Source organism: Zootoca vivipara, chromosome 1 (assembly GCF_965207765.1).
Source record: "Zootoca vivipara chromosome 1, rZooViv2.hap1.1, whole genome shotgun sequence".
In the NCBI taxonomy this organism is placed as follows: domain Eukaryota; kingdom Metazoa; phylum Chordata; class Lepidosauria; order Squamata; family Lacertidae; genus Zootoca; species Zootoca vivipara.
In genome coordinates this window covers 65,504,189-65,527,494 of record NC_142582.1, presented here as the reverse complement: position 1 = coordinate 65,527,494, position 23,306 = coordinate 65,504,189, and the positions used below count along the sequence as shown (strand labels likewise).

The 23,306-nt window shown below is 41.4% G+C and overlaps 2 protein-coding genes across 4 annotated transcripts in view; one reads left to right on the top strand and one right to left on the bottom strand.

Moving 5' to 3' along the window:
• The window catches only part of PDE3B (phosphodiesterase 3B), a 65,078-nt gene extending 63,875 nt beyond the window's left edge, over positions 1–1,203 (top strand). The window contains exon 16 of the mRNA XM_035128201.3: positions 29–1,203. Within this exon, the coding sequence (XP_034984092.3) occupies positions 29–237 (209 nt within the window). The 3' untranslated portion in view covers positions 238–1,203. The remainder of the gene's footprint in view (positions 1–28) is intronic.
• CYP2R1 (cytochrome P450 family 2 subfamily R member 1) overlaps positions 1–23,091 on the bottom strand; it is a 31,661-nt gene extending 8,570 nt beyond the window's left edge. Inside the window, exons 1-5 of one of the 3 annotated variants that reach the window (XM_088666815.1) lie at positions 21,746–23,091; positions 17,936–18,077; positions 15,040–15,672; positions 13,838–14,167; positions 6,017–6,120 (exon numbers count right to left, since the gene is read on the bottom strand). In XM_088666815.1, the coding sequence (XP_088522941.1) occupies positions 6,065–6,120; positions 13,838–14,167; positions 15,040–15,672; positions 17,936–18,077; positions 21,746–21,973 (1,389 nt within the window). In that variant the 5' untranslated portion in view covers positions 21,974–23,091 and the 3' untranslated portion in view covers positions 6,017–6,064. Of the gene's footprint in view, positions 1–6,016; positions 6,121–6,209; positions 6,357–10,512; positions 13,029–13,837; positions 14,168–15,039; positions 15,673–17,935; positions 18,078–21,745 lie in introns of those variants that run through there. The other 2 variants (XM_088666819.1, XM_035119871.3) reach the window with 2 other exon arrangements.
• Positions 23,092–23,306: the final 215 nt, after the last annotated feature.

Sequence of the window (23,306 nt, the reverse complement as noted above, 5' to 3'; positions counted from 1 at the left end):
TGAAAAGTGGCATTTCCCTCTTTTGCAGAACTACAGAGAAGAAAAAGCAGGCAGCGAATATTTTGCCAGCTGATACACCATTTGAATGAAAATCATAAAGTATGGAAGAAAGTAATTGAAGAAGAAGACCTAAATAAATCCAAAGAGAGTAACCAGTCAGAGAACACATCCTTGTGTCAAGCAGATGAAATTCAGGTTATTGAAGAAGCAGATGAAGAAGAGGAACGACATCAATGAGAAGAAAAAACATTTTAAGAAGCCTTCAAAATGATGTACAGTACTGCTCCAAAAATAATGTATTATTTCTCATAATGCTGACTTTAGACTGACACAGTTAACATAACTATGAGAGATTTGAATACTGTGAAAGGACATATTTTCTCTTAACAGTATCCCACTCCTATGCACTTTTACCACATGGAATTTGAAAACTTTATTCAAAGGTTGAATATTGTATTCCGTGATGCAAAGAACTTATTCCCAAGTTGATGTTCAAATACCTTGTTTTGCTGTCTGAAAACAGCTTCTTAATATTAAAGTAGTATATACCATTTTTGAGGGGGGGGAATTAGCTGCCTTATTTTACAAAGTCACCAGAAGTATTTTGTTTATAGGACCGAATTGGGCTGAATACCAATACATGTTTTGGAATTTGTATTTTATTTTTAATGTGGATTCAAAAATCACTGTCTTATCTGTCAGTTTGAATGTTACAGTTTACACCTGTTTGATTTGCAATTGTTTTATTAATGAAGTTTTATTGGATTGATTTAACCATTTGATGACTGCAACCAGAATAGCTAAATTCTGGATTTTGTGGTTAAAATTTAATCCCATGTGCATCTATTTGATGCTTTTTACTGTGGTGCACAACCTGCCATTTTATTTTTTTTTGAAAATGTTCAGGTTTGCAGTGAATATCCAGGCTAGTTTGCGAAATATACACCTGTTGCCTTGTTTTCATTGTTCTGTAATAGAACACAAAAGCTATCTCACTTTTGATAATGAAGGGACTGTATTCTTTTAGTCAATAATATTATAAATATGTTCCACTCTTACTCAGGAGTCATGTTTAGAAACATGACACAACAGATTTTATATTTACAATATTGTGCTAATGCTAGGTGTTCATTTAAAAAAAGAGTCTACTTTTTCTTTGTATGTAAACCTTTGAAGAATTAAAAGATGGTTTTCTATAAACAATTGTTCCTCACTTTGCAAAATAACAAGCACACGGTAAATATCCCTGCTTGCAGTAACCACACAGTAGATTAAAAAAACTAATGAAAATACATTAGTAATCGAAGTCCAGGAGAGTTTCTGTCAGCCAGAGTACACAATACTAGATTAGATGTTCCTTTGCCTGCTGTGTGTCTAGAAACAAACTATATACAGTACAGTGGTACCTAGGGTTAAGAACTTAATTCGTTCTGGAGGTCCGTTCTTGAAACTGTTCTTAACCTGAAGCACCACTTTAGCTAATGCGGCCTCCTGCTGCCACCGCACAATTTCTGTTCTCATCCTGAAGCAAAGTTCTTAACCCGAGGTACTATTTCTGGGTTAGCAGAGTCTGTAACCTGAAGCGTCTGTAACCCGAGGTACCACTGTCTATCTCAAAATAATTGGTTTTGCTTACAAGCAAATCTATGCAGAGTCAATTATTCAATTAAAACTCATATGTTTAGGTCGCAATCTTTGCTGCCTGATTGGGTTTAATGGAACAACCACCAATGTGTGGGTGGGCAGATTAGGTCACTAATAGCCTGGAGTTGGTACAGTGCTCAGGCCCAGATTGGGCCTGGGTTCTGAGGCAGCTCAGCCTCTTCCCACCATCAGAAAAGAAACCCATTTTGTGGCATTTTGCTGGCTGCTGCTGTTTCCAAGCCTGCCACTACCACTTCTACCCCACCTGTTCAGCAGTTGGAAGTGGAATCCACATATTGGAGTGATGACAGCACTATGCGGGCAATGGCCGGAAGGGCTGCTCTGTCCAATCCAGCCCCACCCCCTGGAGCCCAGGACAAGGGGGCGGGGTTGCATTACTCTGCCAATCAACTAACACTACTGTTGGCTGGGCAATAGCCCTATTTGAAATCTTAAATTTCATATCCAAACAAGATTTTGTGAACCACCCTGAGATCTAATGATGAAGGGCAGTATATAAATCTAATAAATAACAATAATTGTGTTTATTAAAATTATGGATGTATTAAAAGTCACTAGCAAAACTCTAACATAAGTGGCCCTGCACATCCTGCCTTAATTCTGTTAATCTGTTTCAAAATCAGGGCAAGACCCATTGCACACATACACACACCCCAAAATTGTGAATAAGTTTCTCTGCCTTCTCTAAGGGCAAGACCAACCTAGTAATAATAATACCTTAACACCAACATAAACACTTTCAGGTGTTTATATTGGAAGACAAAAATTGTCAGAACGCTTAAGTGTAAGTGATAACTGAATTGCACTCTAGATAGATTTTGCTCAGCCTTTCCAAACTATTGAAATATAATGCCAACTCACCCTCTAATAACAATTAATATAGCTCAACCTGCATTTATAATCATTTCTGTTTTTCAGAGCTGAGCTCAGTCAGAATGAAAGCCAGCTTTACGGTAGTGAATTCCTAGAGCACTGTGCTGGAAAAGGGCAGCTTTTTAAACAGTGCAAACTCCTCCAATAAAACAGAGATTAATGATCAAAAACTGTTTCTGTAATCCTATATAAAGTGTATGATATAAATAAAAAGGACATTTGGACCTGCTATTTGAGGGTATGGCAAGAGGGCTGTGAGTGTCATTAGGATTTTTATCCTTTTCTTAAAAAGGAAAGAATCAGAAGGGTTTAAAAATATCAAGGATATGTGCTTGGAAAAAGAAAATGGAAGCTTTCATTAGTTACCCTTGGATGTGAAGTAGTCAGCCATCTTTGGGGTCTGTGGCCACACCTGGAATTTCAAAAGGATGTCGTGGTCTCTTCTCTCACCTGAGTCACACATGCCCACCGACATAGGGGGGATTGGTAGCTGCATGGTCAAGACCCCGGAAGAGCCTTGGGCATTCAGAGCCAAACTGGGAGCAGCCTTTCCTTGAAGATGCTCAGGGTGGTTTCAAGCATCCAGAAAACGGGGGTCCCTTTCAAGCAGCTGCACCCAACCTGGCATGCTTCCCACTGGCCCTTTATTCTGTTAACATAGTGGGACCTGCTTCCAAGACTGAATAGGTTTGTCCCGCACGATTGAAAAAGCTTTTGATAAATTAGAATGTTAGATATTACAGCTGTGAACTGTCTGAATCTTGGATCCCAAACCACATTGGACCAATTTGGTTCAATCTGGGAGTCGGTCAGATCAGCTTGTGGCAGCCCCAGGGTGGATTGGGTTCACCCAGAGTGATCTGGGACTGTCACAAGGGTCTGGCAACGAGGAAGGAGGAAGAGACCAGCATCTCCTACCACTGACCACTTCTAACTAGGGTTTAAACCCCTTATTAAACAGTTGGTGGGGAGGAGAAGGACACATGATTGTGCAGGCCTCAAATAGGTTTGAAGTGTGAATCTGGGTCACGTTGGCTCTGGATCACCTTGGATCAGATCAGAGCAACTCTGAGCACTGGATTGGGTGCCACTCAGGAAGATGGACCATTATTAAACACGTTCTGTTTTTGAGAAATATGTTAATAAACATATGAACATATTTCTCAAAAACAGAAACTTTATAAACTACTTGGTTCAGATGATGACCTCACAGTATTTAGCAAGACACTTTAGTCACTTTTCATCCCACAGATACCTTTCTTTAAGAAATGCTGATGGCCTTTTAAACTTTACGATTCACTGAATGATGCTAACATTACTTTGATATATAAGACTACTTTGTGCTGACTGATCTCTCTTCTGAAGCAGGTTTCTAATATCATTGCTGCCTCACTAGCTAAAAGATTAATTAGAATAATAACCAAATATGTACACCATACTCAAGCAGATTTTATATCTGGACATTTGTTATAAGGAGGGCTTTTAATATAATCAATACATGTAGTCAAAATGCGGGTAACACCTCTGGATGTTCCTTAGTGCTGAAAAGCTTCTGAACATCGCAGGTGGGAATTATTTTATTTTATTTATTATATAAGTACTTTATTTCATACCATGGTCCCTCCTGAGCCCCAGGAGTGTGTTGGCAGTGAGAGGAGGGTGATATATGCACCACAACAGACCTGCACTGCTACCAGTGGGTCTTACTCTCCTGTAGTTGCTGCTGAGGCACATTAACGCAATAACTTATTAAAAGTGGCCCAGCACTCCTCAGTTCAACCTGCACCTTTGTGGTTTAGTAGCAGCAGCTCACACTTTCTCAGACCTCAGAAGAGTACACTGGTTACTCACAGCTCCAGTCCTAAACTCCCAGTAGCCCCAATGCCAACCATCTTGGCACATGGGGATTCGAAAACCCTGAGTCTGGCAAACAGCCAAATTATTCAGACTAAAGGTAGGAAAGAAGCTGGCAGAGGTCCAAACAGAATACAAAAATAAAACTGAACCCTGTAGCTCTAAAATTGAACTAGGTAAAGGTAAAGGGACCCCTGACCATCAGGTCCAGTCGTGACCGACTCTGGGGTTGCGCGCTCATCTCGCATTATTGGCCAAGGGAGCCGGCGTACAGCTTCCAGGTCATGTGGCCAACATGACAAAGCCGCTTCTGGCAAACCAGAGCAGCACATGGAAATGCCGTTTACCTTCCCGCTGTAGCGGTTCCTATTTATCTACTTGCACTTTGACGTGCTTTCGAACTGCTAGGTTGGCAGGAGCTGGGACCAAGCAACGGGAGCTCACCCCGTCACAGGGATTCAAACCGCCGACCTTCTGATCAGCAAGCCCTAGGCTCAGTGGTTTAACCCACAGCGCCACCTGGGTCCCTGGCAAAATTGAACTGATCGTAGCCTATTCTCTACACTCCTTCTTCACATTTACTCACAAAGAATCGGCAAGGCTGGGCAGCTTCACAGAAGATCCCATCTTGGAACCTTGGTGAAGTTATTTGATTGCTTATTAAAAACAACAACCATGAATGAGTTAATGATTGGAAGCCCCCCCAAAACACATAGAACCAGTCCCAATTCTGGTCGTATCTTGTGAAAAAATCATTTCTAAAATGCGCCACTGTGTATGCAAGGCTTAGGAGTACCATTGAAGCAGGCATTGGGTTTTGTTATTGCACAGTAAATAACCCCCAATCCTTGCCACAGAGCACAAGGGCATCAATTGAATCCCACCTGATTACACATTTAGATTATTTCCTTTAAAAAATGACATTGGAATTTATATTGTTTTGAACTTAAAGTTTTGGAATTTCATTGTCTTTTCCAAAAAAATATTTCTGCTGTAGCTGCAGATCTGTTAGCAAGTTGTTCACAAAACGGTGGCATGTACAAAGGAGAGCGCTTGCAGAATGAGCAGGGTTTTTGAAGCTCACCATTGAAAATTTGTGCTCCTAACTTCCTCAGCACAATTATGCCACTCAATTGTGCTTTGAGACAGCAGTAATGTTGGTTGCTGCTCACTGCTGTATATCCACATTCGTTCCTAAGTGTTCACTTCCAGACCTGATTAAATATGATAGCATTGGTGTAGGGTGTATTGGTTGCTACATGTGCAACCATTTATGATGATCTGCTAGCAAAAGGAGGTGTTTGTCCCTGGACTTTCCCCCATACCATCTAGAAAAATTACAGGGCATAAAAAATGAAAATGAGAGTCATTTCCCCTATTACTTTGCTATGTTAATACAGCACATAAGAAATCATATTTCAAATTCAGGTATTTCTCAGGCAAGGTTTTACTCTGCCTAATCTTTCTCAAGGGAAAAAAAAACACCACGAGGGGAGAATCTTTAACTTATGCAGGAATAATTACAAGAGCCATTGAGCCCAATGAGCTTTAAAAAAAAGACAAAAAAACCACCAGTTCCACAGCCCAGTATATAATGTTTTTAGACAGTCCCCCTGCCACTCACCTTGTGATTTCCCTGTGTTCTAGGGTTTCAGCCAAGAGACAGAATGACTCAGACATTTGACTCATCCCCGCTGATCAGCACTATCCTCAGAATCACTTGCTGTGCTAGATGAGATCAGGAAGAACATTTACTTTGCTTCATTATCATAAAAAAACAAGGTGGATCCCAAGGTATGTCTTGCAGTTGATGAATCCGTGTGGATTGTACCAAAATCTCAAACTAGAATCACCAGGCTGCTTTGTCTTTTATTTTGTGGGCTGGAGAAGCACGTGCTTCAGTTTGAAGGAAACAGAACTTCGTCCATCGAGCGATCAACCAAGTTTCCCCAGATTGCTCTGAACTTAAAAGAAAAGTGATGATGTGCACATAGATGGCTATTTAAGGGATAATCAAGGAAATGGAAACACACAACGCTTGCTCTTTTAATTTACATGCGTAGCACTCCAATATGTCCCCCCCCCAAAAAAAACTTCCCGTTCTTTTTTCACACATCCTGTTCTGAATACCTGCTCAATTATTTCGAAGTATTGATTTATTTCCTCTCTTATCTCTTACATAATTTTTGTTTGTTATTTTGATTTGCATTTTTGTATGTTTATATTGTAAACTGCCCTGCGATCTTCAGATGAAGGGCGGTATAGAAATTCTAATAATAATAATAATAATAATAATAATCGAAGCTATAAAAGGCCACTTAGCATAGCCATCTAAATAAGAAAACCCAGCTAAAGAAGAAAAATAAAGATGAACAGGAAAAGCTGAAATACAAAACCAGTAAAAAGAGCATCCAAATCATTCAGCGTTCTATATTTAATATACAAACTTTGTTTTCATCAGTCTCCTGAAGGCTAGCAGGAAAGGATCTCAGTGAGCTTTTCAGGGCAGGAAATACCACAAGAGTGCTACCATTGGAAAGGCCCTGCTTCTCTGGCCATTCTTCAGTGGCTCAAGGTACCAAGAGTACCGCCTGGTAATACTCCTAAGAACACTTGCAGTTCCACTGTAGAAATCCAGGGGAAGCTTTTGATTTCACCAGAAGTTGTGTTATAAAGGACGTTAGAAAGAGCCTTTTCACCCTGTGGAACACCCTCCCATAAGATGTCAAGGAAATAAACTACCACCTGACTTTTAGAAAACATATGAAGGCAGCCCTGTTGAGGGAAGTTTTTCATGTTTGATGCCACAGAGTGTTTTAATTTGTTGGAAGCCAGTCAGATGGGCGGCATAAAAACTTCTTCTTATTTATTCTTATTATTAATATTCAAGATTACGTATTGCCAAGTAGGATCTGCTTTTTTCATACTCTAAGATCTTGCAGTAATGTCATAATGCTAGAGCCTGGTTTCTCAAAACCCTTTGATTACTTGATGTCAGTCAGGAGGAAAATTGGGCTATGAAAGAGAAAAATGACACTCATTCAGACTTCAGTTCTTTTGGTGAAAATAACATCTTGGGGGACAGCTCAGTCGGCAGAGCATGAGACTCTTAATCTCAGGGTTGAGTTTTTGAGCCCCACGTTGGGTTAAAGATTCCTGCGTTGCAGGGGGTTGAACTAGATGACCCTCACGGTCCCTTCCAACTCTACAATTCTATGATTCTATATGTATCGTTGGTAATCAATGCCAACCAAGAGAAGCTGGACTAGTTACTGGAGGTGGGGCTGAAATCAAAACTCTGTTCTTGCTTGGGAAAAATGCTGACACCAATGGTTTTCCCAGTTTTCATTGCCGTTTCTTATATGGATGGCCACTGTCACTTTTTGTAGCCACCTTACAGTTCTGCAGATTCTGTTAATGCCTTTCCGTTTGTTTGTAAATCTTCTTTACTCCAGTTTGAATAGGTTGCTGATCTGAAATATTGATAGTATGAAATAAAAATTACCTTGCTCTCTTATGACTCATTGTTAGGTACAGGGTAGGTAAATTACTGGCATGACTCACACCAAAGTACTGCAGAGGCACAATCCGTCTTGCTGAAGTAAAAAAAGCTTGCACAGGAAAACCACTTTGAGCATAAGCAATTCAGTGTGAAATCTCACTATGCATCCCTGTTGGTGGCACAACTGCTATGTTCTTTATAATTCTTCTCGGGGTGGGGAGAGGACACAGAATCATAGGGGCATCAAAGGTCATCTTGTCCTAAAGGTAAAGGTAAAGGGACCCCTAACCATTAGGTCCAGTCGTGACAGACTCTGGGGTTGCGGCACTCATCCCGCGTTATTGGCCGAGGGAGCCGGCGTACAGCTTCCAGCCAGGTCATGTGGCCAGCATGACACAGCTGCTTCTGGTGAACCAGAGCAGCACACAAAAATGCTGTTTACCTTCCCGCTGTAGCGATACCTATTTATCTACTTGCACTTTGACGTGTGAACTGCTAGGTTGGCAGGAGCTGGGACCGAGCAACGGGAGCTCACCCCGTCGCGGGGATTCGAACCGCCAACCTTCTGATCGGCAAGCCCTAGGCTCTGTGGTTTAACCCACAGCACCACCCGTGCTGGTCCTACCAGCTGCCAATGCAGAAAATATGACCTCTCAGGCTGACAATACCAATGAACAAAACAAGGCACCAAAACACAATGAGACACAATTCAATTTTATTTTTAATTTAACAAACAAAAACAAAAAAGTCCGCTTTTCTAGCTGAGTGCGTCACATTTTGGTCTGAAGTTGTAAGTTGTAAAGCTTATCAAATGCAAAAAAATTAAGAAGTGTCTAAATTTGAGCCCTTCTTCGAGCTTGAGGTCCTGAGCCAAATGACTGTCCACACACACACACACACCACCCAATTGGCCCTGCTTAAAAACCTCTGCTTAAAAACCCCACCACTGTGTGAAGCATTCTATTTGACTTTTGAATAGCTTGGCCCACCAGGTAATAATAATGTAAGAAGACCTTTCTTTTTAAATGTCATTATTGTAGGTGCATTTTTAACCGCAATTATTGTACATGGCACGGCAAGTGGGGGGACAGATGGGGAGGGTGACATCTCTTGGATGCAATGAAGAGTTATTTGTGTAATATACACACAGTCAATGCTTTAGTCCTACTTTAAGGAGTCAACATTTCTTTCTGGTAGAAAGCCAGTAGTCAGCTATTATATATTGTCCTTACTGAGTCATGTGGGGATAAACATTTAACTTTATTTATAGCAACATGTGAAATTGTGAACATGGTGACTTGCTTTCCATTACCTTTCATAAATGATCGTGTCGAGTGTGTGAAGGGGGCATGCGGTTATATCGGAGAGGCTCTTTGCATTGGTCATGAGAATAGTTATCTGAACATTAATGTTTGTTCTATTAATGTGATCCATTATTTTAATGGGTCCAACTTGCTCAGGGAAAAGTGCTGGCACGGTAAAGCTATTGCATGGAAGCTAGCCAAAATGTTTCTTCTGTAGCAGAGTCTGTTCCAGAGCCACTGCTTCTGAAATTCTGCTTACAAAACAAGGGGAAATAGCAAGGAAAAGGGTAGCATAATGCCCTCCTTGGTTCTCACCTTTTGCCACCAGATTCTTCATAGGAATTAATTGACTCATTGGTTGTTTCCTCAGTACTTAGGTAGCTGAGCAGCTCAACCTAGCCCCCAGTCCATTTCACCTTTTTGTAAAGGGTGCTTGTTTATCCAGGACAGGAGCCTGGTTTTTTCAAATCCCTACTGTCACAATGAGGGACGTGGGTGGCGCTGTGGATTAAACCACAGAGCCTAGGGCTTGCTGATCAGAAGGTCGGTGGTTCAAATCCCCGTGATGGGGTGAGCTCCCATTGTTCGGTTCCAGCTCCTGCCAACCTAGCAGTTCGAAAGCACATCAAAGTGCAAGTAGATAAATAGGTACCGCTACAGCGGGAAGGTAAACAGCGTTTCCGTGCGCTGCTCTGGTTCGCCTGAAGCGGCTTAGTCATGCTGGCCACATGACCTGGAAGCTGTACGCTGCCTCACTGGACCAATAAAGTGAGATGAGCGCCTCAACCCCAGAGTCGTCCAGGACTGGACTTAACCTTTACCTGTCACAATGAACATAATCAAAAGCTTTCATTTTGTGTTTTGGAGGAAATAGTGTAGGAAAGAACATTCCAAGTTCTTGTGCCCTCTCTCTGCTATGGCTGCCTTCCAAGAAGCTGTTAAGTTGGACATATGGCATCCTTCAGATATGTTTAATAGTTATTGTTCTGAATGAACTAGACCTGGAGGCTGTTGCGGAAGCAAGGACATTTTGCAGATTAATAGAGATGTATACATAAAAATGTCTGCTGTTTCTGTTCTTTCTCTTCTCAGTGAAGGGGTGTAGGGTGGGGTGGGGTTAAGTATGAACATGTACTCTGTTTAACAGTGGAATCTCTCTCTGTTTCCCTCTCCTTGGAGGCTCTGCAGGCTGCAAGTGACTTTCTTTAAAATAAAATAAAATTAATCATGTGTCTGTGCTAGCTAGCTGCTTAAAATAACAAATATAATAAGCAAAGCAAAAAGTTTCCATACTGACTAATGACCAGGCCAATCTACAAATAAATATTTATTTAAAAAACCTAAAAGAAAACCACACACTTAAGGAGGTCTAAGCAGTGTACAATAAAATTGTAGGTAACTCACAGTTAAAATCCACAATATAATTTTTTTAAAATGCCACAAAACCATCATTTAGAGATAAAATATGTAAAAAAGCCATATAAAAACAAAGGTAATTGAATAATAATAATTGAATTGCTGTGTTGTTTTGCCAAAACATAAAGCTTTCAGCAGGCCTCTAAAAACACAGGTGCCACCACACTAACTGATCAGCTCCCCACAACTGAGGAAAGGACCTCATGTGGCATTTGCAGAAGTGCAAGTTCTGCAGATCCAAGTGGCTGAATAAGCATGCATGTGGCAAGACACCCTTAAGTAAATTGGACCTGCAAAATATTTACAAGTTTTTAAAAAAGAAGAGGAAAGAATCCTATTATAAGCGTTGACAACTTGATATAATAGTTCAAAAGGCATTGTTTTAGGCTGTACCAACACCATCTGTATAGCACAAGAGCACTCAAAGCAACTCACGTATATCTTAATAAACAGTACAACTACGAAAGTAGGTCAGCATTATTTTCTTAATGGGTGTAGGAACAAGCTTCCTGTTAGTTTACTCTCTCAGCCATGACAACACCACACCCGCTCTCAATTAAGGCACTTATATAATACAACACTTCATTTCTATTGCCTCCGTAATCTTTTCAACAGCCAGGAAAGGCAGAGGAAGCATTATTTGCCCTATATTGGAGGGTGATGATTTTGAATTATGGTGCTGGAGGAGACTCTTGAGAGTCCCATGGACTGCAAGAAAATCAAACCTATCCATTCTGAAGGATATTCAGCCCTGAGTGCTCACTGGAAGGACAGATCCTGAAGCTGAGGCTCCAATACTTTGGCCACCTCATGAGAAGAGAAGACTCCCTGGAAAAGACCCTGATGTTGGGAAAGATTGAGGGCACTAGGAGAAGGGGACGACAGAGGACAAGATGGTTGGACAGTGTTCTCGAAGCTACGAACATGAGTTTGACCAAACTGCGGGAGGCAGTGCAAGACAGGAGTGCCTGGCGTGCTCTGGTCCATGGGGTCACGAAGAGTCGGACACGACTAAACGACTAAACAACAACAACAATTGGAGGGTGAAATACAAATCAAAGTGTAGCAGATGGGCAGTGGTTCATTCAGGGCCAAACTAGTTACCTGCATGTTTACTAAATGGATGTTCACCTGTTAAGATGGGTTATACTTTAAAAGGGCATGTGAATCTCCACTTCCTCGTCTCACATTCTGTTGCTTTGGTGTGTGTCCTTCCCTTCTATCCTGTGTCTGCTACTAAAAGGCAGCCTTCAGGAAGGGTTCAGGTCCCCTGCATACCAGTAGTGTAATTAAACTCCACCCTTCATTGCTAAACCAGTGTGTTTTAAATAAAAAGTGACGCAACTGATTCAGCACTAAAGGAATTGCTGAAAGGATACCTGAATCAGAAATTACCCAGCTTATAGCTAGAGACTTACATTATGTAACGCATCAGTGCTCTAGGAGCCACTAGGTAGCCTAGTCAAAGTCGCCTTAAGGCTTTTGCCAGTGCTTCAGAATGGAGTGCCTCACACAGGTTGCATTTTCATAGGTTTTGCGTACATGCATCTTTGACCCAACGAGAACCCCAGACTCATGGGACACTCTCTGCTATGGAAGACTGTTGTGTAGCTTTCTGTACAAGTTGGAGGGCAAGTACTAATGAGATGGTGGAGTGAAAAAGTGGCTTGAAAGCCTTTAAAAAAATAAAATAGGGTGAGCTTGAGGTACAGAAAAGTTTTTGCTAGGCTATAACTGCTACCCAGAGGGAAAATCATAGTTTCTCTCTCTCTCTCTCATAACACTAGAACTTGTGGACACCCAATGAAGGTAACTGTTGGAAGATTTAAGACAGAATAGTCAAACTATGGAACTTGCTCCCTCCGGAGGCAGTGATGGCCATCAACTTGGATGGCTTCAAAAGAGGATTGACAAATTCATGGAGGAGGCGGCTGTCAATGGCTACTGTCTCCACAGGCCATTCTTATATTCTTATCCCATTCACCACACATTAGAATACGGTGGAGCACCTTCTACTCATTCTCCATCACTTGCCCTCAAAAACTCTCTCAATGTCCTTATACATCATTGAAGGATTTTTAAGATGGACAACAGGCATTAAAAATACAACAACGCAGGGAACGATTTGGGCATTTGAGTGAGGAAAGCGTGGAACAAAAGCATTTCTTCTCGTTATATTCCCATGCCTCTGGCCCCAAAGCCTCGCACTTTGAACTGTTGGCACTAGGTGTGTCTTCAGTAGCGCCTCTCTGCACAAATAAGGTATGGATAAGGTTGCAGAGTCATGCCTAACTTTGGCTTAAGGTTGGGAGTCCAACCACTAGGAAAATGCAGATGAAATTGTTGAAGTAATGAGGTGAAAAATAAAAACATTTCCATTCTGGCCAACTGTTCGCCTAAACAGTGCCTTCGCCCTGAAGGAAAAAAAGGAAGGAAAATAGTATTTTAAAAGAAAATAGCTGGAGGTTTTTTTGTTGTTTATCAAAAGCACAGGTGCCATTATGATAAAAAAGTACTGTATCTCTTAAAAATCAAATCCTATTCTGGTAAGCCATTAATTAATCCATGCTGTTAAAGGTTTAGGCACCATTCTAAACCTAAGGCAACGAAAGAGGGACAATTTGGAAAAACATGGTTCCCAAGTTACTTTACTACCAATCTGTTAAAAGCCTGATGGCATTTAATTTTTTTGAACATATGATTTTCATAAACCAGTTTTGCATAAACTACATATAGGCCCAAGTATGAGAAAACTAATGGCTGATGTCCAAACATTCCAGAGAGCAGCTCTTTCCTGTTAAGAACACACTGTCCTACCAGCACAGTGCAAGATCCACATGTTATTTCCCCCTCAGATAAGCAGGATAGTGAAATCTTTAGAGCCTGATAAGGCTGCTGTTGCCAAGATTCCACTAGCTTATACCATTTTTAAAAATCTTTCTAAACTGGAAGTGGGTTGTTTCATGTACAGTAATCAGACAAGAACTGTTATGACACTGCTAAACCCGAGTCTAAGCTCACGATTTCGCTGCCTTGGTTTCATGACAACCTTTGTATTAAAATAGTTGGTTTAGTTGATGATTAACAACTGAAATTTAAAATGAATTAGTCTATGAAGTCAGTGTCTTTGGAATATTTGGTTGGTAGATAGAGCATGCTAACCATTTTGCCTCTAGTAACAAATTTGTTGCTTCTAGATTTTTGGTTAAGTACATACACTTACCTAGTGAAAATGGAACAAATGCTTCTTTCTTGACAAATTGTCCAGAGCTGTCCAAAAACCTCTCAGGACAAAACATTTCAGGGTTACTCCAGTACTTTTCATCAAAGTGTACAGAGTAGAGATTTGTGATGACTGTAGTGCCTTGAGGGATAGAATAGCCACGTACAACTGTATCCTTGGAAGTTGCATGGAAAATACCTAGTGGAGCTACGTTACAGAATCTTAAAATTTCATGTAGTACTGCCTCAGTGTATGGCATTTTACACTTTTCTTCTAGGCAAGGTGTTCTGTTCGGCCCAATAATTAAATCAATTTCTTTATGAACTTGCCCTGTTGGGAGAAAAAGCTTTGAGTTTATTAAGTAAAGGTCTGGCAAAAATAAGTAGACATGTTCATTCTACAGTACATTTAACTATGAAACCTTTAAATATATTTGTAGCCCCTCCGATTTTGTGTACATTAGCCACATCCACTAGTCATGGAGAATCCTGGAAATTGTAGTTTGTTAAGGGTGCTGTGAACTGTAGGTCTGTGAAGGGTAACTGCAATTCCCAGGATTATTTGGGGGGAAATCATGACTGTTGAAGTGGTATAGGAATACTTTATGGTGTCAGATGTGACCTTTGAACCAAATACAGTCGTACCTTGGATCCTGAATGCCCTGGAACTCGGACATTTTGGCTCTTGAACATCACAAACCCTAAGGTGATTGTTCCGGTTTTTTAATGTTCTTTTGGAACCCAAACGTCCGACGGGTCTCCCGTGGCTTCTGATTGGCTTTGGTTTTCGAACGTTTTGGAAATGGAATGGATTTCTGGAATGGATTCCATTCGACTTCCAAGGTACGACTGTACTCCAATACAGCTAGCTAGCTAGCTAGATGATGCAGCACTTTTTTTTGTCAGTTTCCTTCCCCTACTTTCCCTGCTAAAATCTACTCTGGAGTCTTGCGGAACTCTCTAGAACAGCATGGAGTCAGTAACAGGGAAGGATAAGTTGGGAAATATGCCCCTTTCCCACTAGCAGACACATCATGAACAAACTCTGCTCAAGGGATACAACTTCCAGTGGGACCAAACTCTAGTTTCAACCTAAGGTATTCAGATCGGGTAAAGATTTAACAAGTGCTGTTAATAGCCTGTTTGGAATGCACATTCTTAATCAAAAAGACAAAACACATCATGGCATATGGCATAACTTACCTTGAATATTAGGATAAAGAGCCATGAACAACACTGCCCATCTTAGAACATTTGTTGTAGTTTCTGTTCCAGCAATTATAATTTCTCCAGCAGAGAAAATTAAGTTTTCTGTTGTAAATGTAGACTCGGGGTCATTTTTATTTTTGTCCATCTCATCAAAATATGCATCTATAAAATGTCTTGGTGACTGAGGTTTCCTATTTTGCGAGAAACGCTGAATAAGGTGGAGTAGAAAAGTATAGACTTCAGATGCATTTTTAAAGAGTTGCTGATGCTTTCCAAAGGGCAAGGCACCAATCCATGGAAAAGCATTGTACAAAAATGCAGAAGAACTAGCTGCCAGTTCAATGTTTTCACTAAATATGTCCATCATATGCTGAAATTCAGTGTCTTCGTATGTAAACCGTTCTCCAAAAAGAATCAAGTTAGTAATATTTGAAACTGCATTTGTTATCAAGTATTTCAGATCAAAAGGCTTGCCCTTATAGGTATCAATGGCCTCAAGGAAAATGACTGATTCTTCTGATATTTTGCTCTCGAAGGACTTTTGACCATAACCAAAAATACGAAAGCTTGTTACAGCCAGCTTGCGATGCTCTGTCCAACCTCTGCCATAACTTGAGTTCAATAAACCTGAAATATATGAGCGTCAATATGCTTAGCCCAGGATCTTACTTCCTCTTTCTTTCTTTGATTTGCAACTACACACACATACTGTAGTTACACACACGTACAAACAAAAAGAGTATCCTCAATTCATCATAGTGAATTAGTTTTACTGTTATCTTTCTAGAGTTAATGACTTCAGAATTATGTCCTATGTTTTTAAGTGCATGCAACATTATACCTACTCAAATGCAACCTGCTTATAGCACTTTGGGAACTGCATGTGTAAAAATGTTGTTTTAATGCCAATTTGTCTTTTCCACTTCTCTGACGTTTCGAGGTAACCTTTTGCTAAGCCAGTTTCCTTGTAAAGTGTATACTGGTGATTTATGCAATAGATGCTTATTTACAAATACAAAAAGTCAAGCAGGGGGGGAAGGCAGGCACCAAGACAGGCAGTGCTAGGCAAAGATATAAAGATCAACCAACTATTTCTGTACATTCAATATTTTGTGTGTGTGTGTGTGGGAGGAGAGTGTTTCTTAACAGCAAACCAGTATACCTTCCCACCTATCCCACAAGGTAAACAGCTTTTGAAACAGTGTGACTTAAAAAAGCAGATTGAGTTAGACTAGAGTGACAAAGCTTGTTTAAAGACATTTTTAATTTAGATTATGCTTGAGGAACTCTGAATTGCTGTAAAATTACAGAAGGCAGATAAATAGACTTACATACAATTTTTTAAATCTTCCAAAATCTTATATATATATATATATATATATATATATATATATATATATAGGGTTGTCTAAAACTTATGTATCCCTTAGGGTGCAGTTAGGATCTTTGAGAACTTGATGCAGGACTAGTGACTAAGTTGCCTGCTAGCTGGATAGCTCAGTTGGTTAGAGTGTGGTGCTAACAACGCCAAGGTTGCAAGTTCGATCCCCATAAGAGAGAGCTGCATGTTCCTGCTTTGCAAGGGTTTGGACTAGATGATCCTCAGGGTCCCTTCCAACTCTATGATTGTAAATAAGGTTTTACAAGGACACATTAATTCCCCAATGCTCTCATGCCCAAAAGAAACTAAACTCAATCTCTGGAGCTTTCATCACCTTGAAGTGTTTCAAGCACTTAGTAATTTGGGATGCTTTTCATTTTAGTGTCGAAGATATATTTCATTTTTACTTCTTGAAGGGTATGTTTTCAGCTCTTAACTGTCTACAGCACTGAACATGTACAAGCAATGATTTTCAAACACAACTGCCATAACTGCATGCTACCACATGAAGGTACTTCTTTGTCATCAGAGTATTACTTAGCTATGTATCTTGGTCTCCCAATCTAGTTTGCAGGGTACACTAAACATGCCAATAAACAGAGTGTCATAAGCTAATAAGCAGTCTTAGGAAGATAGAATTCTAAGTGGAGAAGTGTCATGGAAGAAAACTCTCCCCTTTAGTTTTTCTGCTCAATATCATCTGTGTTTTCCAACATGGGGTTCTGGATGACAGTTTACTTGGGTGCCACACAAATTTGAGCCCACCCATTTTGATATTACTAGCTTAATTCAACTGCAAATCACTGTTGCATAAACTTTACAGAATAGGTTTGTTTTTAATTGATGAAAGGCATTTATAAAAGGTATTAAATGCAATTCAGCAATATCTTTTAAGGAACATTTAAGGAATGTACAAATGAAAAATGAAAGAAAAAACAACCCATGAGATTATCAATGTGCTCCAAATTCTGCAGGCGGTGAGTGGGGGCAGAGAGGGACAAGTCTAGGGCACAAGTCAGGCACTTAAGCACTTTTATAAAGTCCTGTCAATTTAAATTGTACTCTTGCTGTACTATTTACTGAAAGAGCCTATGAGGTGGGTAGAGTTTGAGGGGGGCGGGCTTCAAGGGATGGAATGATCAGAAATATAGCCTGCCTAAGTATGAACAGCGTAGCAATGTGAAAACTTAAAGGTGGCAGCTGAGGCAGTTCAAATGCAGCATGAAGCCATCTTATTCTCCCTGGCTAAACGACAACATTTCCAACAGTGCACATCAACAGCCAGCTTCAAGTTTGATTTCCCAACGTTGCCCTTTGGAACAGAGATTGTGGAATTTTGCAGACCAAGTCAAAAAGCACATACAAATGAAAAATGCTCACAGGGTTGTTTCTTTAAAGTTAGTAAGAAGACAGAATTGCAGGCAACTTTTTTTTTTAAAGCATATACCCAATACACTAATAAGCCTCTATTAAAACAGCAACAACAGCAGCAACAACAACAACACATACCTCCCATTTTTGTCAGCTTCTTGAACAAAGGAAGAGATGGCCTGTCTGCAAAAATCTCACTCTGCTGAACAAGGCATTCTTTTACAGCATCATAGCCGTTCAGGACAATAGTCGATATCCCTCCAAGATCAAGGCTAAATACCTTTAAAAAAAAATTACATGTCACTTTCAAGAATTGGGGGGGGGCAGAAAGGGGCAGAGAGAAATACTAGTTTCTTTTCCTCAGAAATGTTCTTGATTAGTCCATGGGCAGCACAACAGGTATGCTTCTAACACCACATGATGCTCACAAATATGCAACATGGGCTATGTAGAAAGATTACAGTTGCATAACAATATCACAGTTTGCCTTCATTCATCTCTGCATACAACATCAATATATATTTCCAGTCCAACATGTTGGCTAGGCTTACTGTCAGACACATGAGCTTCCTACTTATTACTTCCCTTTGCAGGAGGACCATTGTCCGCATCCTTCTTAAAGTGAATGCATTACCTGTCACAAGAGATAAACATAAATTGGCAATTATGTTTCTGTGGCAGTAGGTATGACACGTCACAAACAAAGTGTCCCTGAGCAGAAGATGAAAGAAACTCTGCAGTAGGAGGCATGCTTCTGACTGTTAAGATTACGCAACAGGTGCCTCACTATCTTTAGAAGACATCCAAACTAGAAAACAGTTGTTCAATTTAAGCTATAGTGAGCAAGCAAGGGTCTGAAACCACATTTTGATCCAAACTTGCTTTCACTAACCAGAGTTTAAAACAGTTTTGCAAATAAGTCCAGAAATTACTAGCATGTGTACCTAGTCCACATTTCCATACTAGCTACAGTACTTTTAAAAAAATTACTTCTACAAGCAGAAGGGACAGACTGATCCTTGCTCCTTCCTCCATTGCTAGCAGTAGACTATTGTAGGAGGCATGGGGCAATCTGTGCTGCCTCTGCCAGACTTAGAATAATAGAATCACAGATCTGTAGAGTAAGAAGGGACCACGAGTGTCATCTAGTCCAATCCCCTGCAATGCAGGAATATTTTGCCCAGTGTGAGACTCAAACCCACGACCCTGAGATTAAGAGTGAGCCAGACCTCTTGCTTTCATGGAATTTCTGCTCACTTAAGGTTACCAGGCATAGCAGTTCGAAAGCACGTCAAAGTGCAAGTACATAAATAGGTACCGCTACAGCGGGAAGGTAAATGGCGTTTCCGTGCACTGCTCTGGTTCGCCAGAAGCGGCTTTGACATGCTGGCCACATGACCTGCAAGCTGTACACCGGCTCCCTCGGCCAATAACGCGAGATGAGCGTCGCAACCCCAGAGTCAGTCACGACTGGACCTAATGGTCAGGGGTCCCTTTACCTTTACCTTAAGGTTACCAGGCAAGTTGGCTGGTCCAGACAAGCCACACTTAAGATGTCACAGGGAACTGTGGTTACTTCTGTGGTATTTGAAGGAGAAGACTTATGCAGGCTTATTCATATAGTGGGAAACCATGGTTTAATTGTATACCATACAAGAAAGTATATTTTATCATTTTCTGTACGGATCAAATGGAATAATTATTTTTGTAATTAATAAAAAATTGCATAAAGCTTAAAATTCTGATTTCGGTCTCCAGTTTTTGTCAGCAAATGTTCCTTTTCATAAGCTAAAGGGAAATGTTTCTATTTGTGAATCATTATGATTGATATGATCACTAAAGAAACAAACAATTAAAGGGAAACTTTTAAGGAGAAATGTCCTAGTGGTCACTCCTTTTCCTGTTCCTATGAATAATGATATTTTTTCACAAGAAACTCAAGGCACCGTGACTGTCCTCTTTGCATCCCTGCAGTAGAAAACATCCTGTCTTCCAAAGAGTACTAAAAACATGTCCTTTCTTTACAGCAATTGGCAACGAGCCTGTAGGATAGTAAACTGTCAACATTCCAACTGAGTTTTTGCTTCTAGCAGCTGTTGATACATTTTAATTTGTTGTAAATGTTTTTTATCAAGATTTTCTAGCTGTCCTGGAGAGAAAAAATTTTTTAAGACGAAAAGGTGGGAGATTATTGGTTGTCTCCAAAGCAGCATCAGTGGAGTTTTCCAACCCTCCAAAGTTGATTTTGAGGGCATGCAGGGTGTTGCCAGGGAAAGGAGGAGAAAGTTCCATTAATGGAGCAGCAGTGTTGGATGCCATTCTGTATTATAAAGCAGCATGTCATCACTATGCAGCAGTGACAACTTTGCCATTTCTTGTACGTATATTTAACTCTTGAGTTGTGGCTGTGCTGGTGTTCCGCTCGATAAATATGAAAGGCAGACAGGCTTAAGTCCCCAAACATCAGGAATAAATGTTAAGAGTCCTCATTGGCTGCAGCTTCATGGTGTATGTTGGTGATGTACTTAATAATCTGGATGGCATGCAGGATGAGGCTTAAATTGAGAGTGCCCCAAGTCCAGTGTTACCCCACGAAGGGAAGACATGTTTATTTTACTGATGACTTCCTTCTCCTGTTCTATAACAGTTTTTTAAAAGTTGCCACATTCTCTTAGAAATTTAAATAAGAAAGCCCTCTAATTCACATCTCAAACCAAAGCAGTTTTGAGGTGAAGTTAGTTTGGTACTATAGTCCAACATGTAAAATAAAAACACATATTCCTCTGGCGTCTTAAATATCTAGCAGAGTTGAGACACAAAGTGCAGCCCGCTTTAACAAGGGTTCACAGGGTTTATGTAAAGCAAGTTTGTTTTTTTAAAATGTTGAACTTGGAGCTGTATGAACAGACAGTATTAACAACATACTGCACTGGTATGCTTGGTTGACAAGTTAGGCAGCTTTCTGTAAAAAGTGGGTGCACACCTTTACAAAATGGTATTTAATAATAACTATGATGCAACCAAGTCTCATGATTGTACTACAAACTTTATATATTTTAAGAATTTTGTGCCAAACACAAGACTCAATACAAAATGGCAAATCAATCACATCCTGCTACTGCAGTTCAAATTTGCAACAGCCCAAACGTAAAATGACTTTAAAATAAATTCCCGTTGATTTCAGTGTCGTGACACTTAATCCCAAGTAACTAAGCTTAGAATAGCCTCCTAAACCTTCCTGACATAAAAGCTGGTCAATGTAACAAAGCCTTTATGACTTCCTCACTTACAAGGTGAGTCTTATATAATTATTTTGTTTGTAAAGTGCTTTCCTAACTGAGGTCTGCCTTCAACAGCTCTTGCAAGTTGGCCACTAGGCTAACAGTGAAATCCTGTACACATCTACAGTACTCAGAAATAAGCTTTAGGCTTAATAGGATTTACTCCTAGGTTACGAGAGTGGAGAACTGCATTCTCCTGCCGAGAGGAAGCTCATTTAACTGAATGGGGCTCAACAACTTCTAGCAATAAAACAACTACCGTAGTACATTAGCACAGCTAAGCAGGGTCCGGTATGGTTTCAAATGGGATGGCGCTGGGGTTGAGATTCCTGCGTTGCAGGGGGTTGGACTAGATGACCCTCAAGGTCTCAGCCATGGGATTACATGCCCCTTCCAACTCTAGAGTAGACATTGATATGGTTGTCTTGCAGGGGCAGGAAAGCACAGTCTTGGGCAGAGAGGTAGCGAAACTTGAACCCGGATCTGAAAGTGAAGATGTGGAAAGAGTTCAGATCCGGGCTTGAAGTTATTGACATGAATCGGAAAAGCCTCGTCTTACAACTTAAGGGAGGGGTCTTGGAAGTGGCAAGGGCCGAGGCGCTTGGTCTCCCCAGGGACACCTTCTCCTCGGGACCCCCCCCCCCGCCCGCCCCCGGGGCTGCAGTACCTGCCCGTAGAGCTGGCTCTGCCTCTTCATGTAGACGTGCGGCTGCTCCGAGGCCAGCGAGTGGATGTTGCCGATGAGAGGCAGCCCCGCCGGGCCGGGCGGGAAGCCCACCGGCCGCCTCTGCTTCAGCAGTTGCCTCACCACCAGCGGCAGCAACAGCAGCAGGAGGACGCAGGCGCCCACAGCCGCCGCAGCGGCCGAGCCCACTCCCGGGACCCCGGACCACATTTCCCGCTCCTGCCGGCCCCAGCCAACCGCCGGCTCTCCTCTCGCGCTCCCTTTCTCCTCTTTCTCCAAACACGCAAAAACAACAACATCCCTCGGTCCGCTTGCCGCGTCTTCTTATAGGACGCCGGCGGCGCTCGTCAAGCGAAGCCGAGCCTGATTGGTGGAGCCTCCGCGCCGCCTCGCGCTCTTTTCCCCCCGGCCTCTCCTCTCGCGCCGCGCTTGTTCTGGAGTTGCGCCTGGGGACAGATCGCGAGTGGGATGCTGGGGGTCGGGAGTTCCCATGGGAGCAGCTGCGCCTCCGTTTTCCGCCGCAGCTTCCCCACCCTGTAAAGACTCGCGTTTATCTCCCCACACAAGCTTGCTTCATCATAAGCAGCGGCTCTTCCTTGCACAACAGGCAGCAATTGCTGCAAACTGATTTGAATGGGGCGGGGAAGGCTCACACGATAGCAAATTCAGGTCAGGGGCAGCAGCAGGGGTGGCATTCGGAAACAAGCAGGGATAAGGGATTTCCCCGTTTCTGAAATCCTGAGAATTCCCGGCAAAAGCTCGTCCTTTCAGCGCTAAGCTCTTTCCACCGGCTGCCCCATCCTCAGAGCAAAGGTTAAAAGAACAACTCACTTCTACGCTCTTTTTTTGAAAAAAAAAATTTGTAGCATTTCCAGTTGTCAAACCTGAAACTCCTTGTTCTTGCAGTTTGCAGTGTGTGTACTTGATGCCACAACAAAGCGTGGCTGTCGCATGGAGAGCATTTTAACTTATTTCATGTAAGCAGTTCCCAGTATGTGGTGAGTTATTTGCAAGTAGTGACTCACCACATGAATCACGGTTGTTACTTCCTTGTGGTAGAATCCGCACCAAGACCAGTTGGTATGAAAAGGGCTGTTTCACATATAAATGTACTACTTCAGTTTACTGTATGCTTGATCATAAACAACAGAATGTGTGAACAGACCCCAACAAAAAACATTGGCTTGGATCCTAAGATCAATGAAGGTTTCTTTGCCTGATTTTCAGCGATCCTCTGCAGCTTCCTGTGGCCAACAGAAGGCTGTCCAGCATCTGACTGAATGTACACATAGAGAGAGCCCTTCCATTGTACAACTGCTCTTCCTGTCAACAGGATTATTATTATTATTATTATTATTAATAATTTAAGGTAAAGGTAAAGGGACCCCTGACCATTAGGTCCAGTCATGACCGACTCTGGGGTTGCGCGCTCATCTCGCATTATTGGCCGAGGGAGTCGGCGTATAGCTTCCAGGTCATGTGACCAGCATGACAAAGCCGCTTCTGGCAAACCAGAGCAGCACATGGAAACGCCGTTTACCTT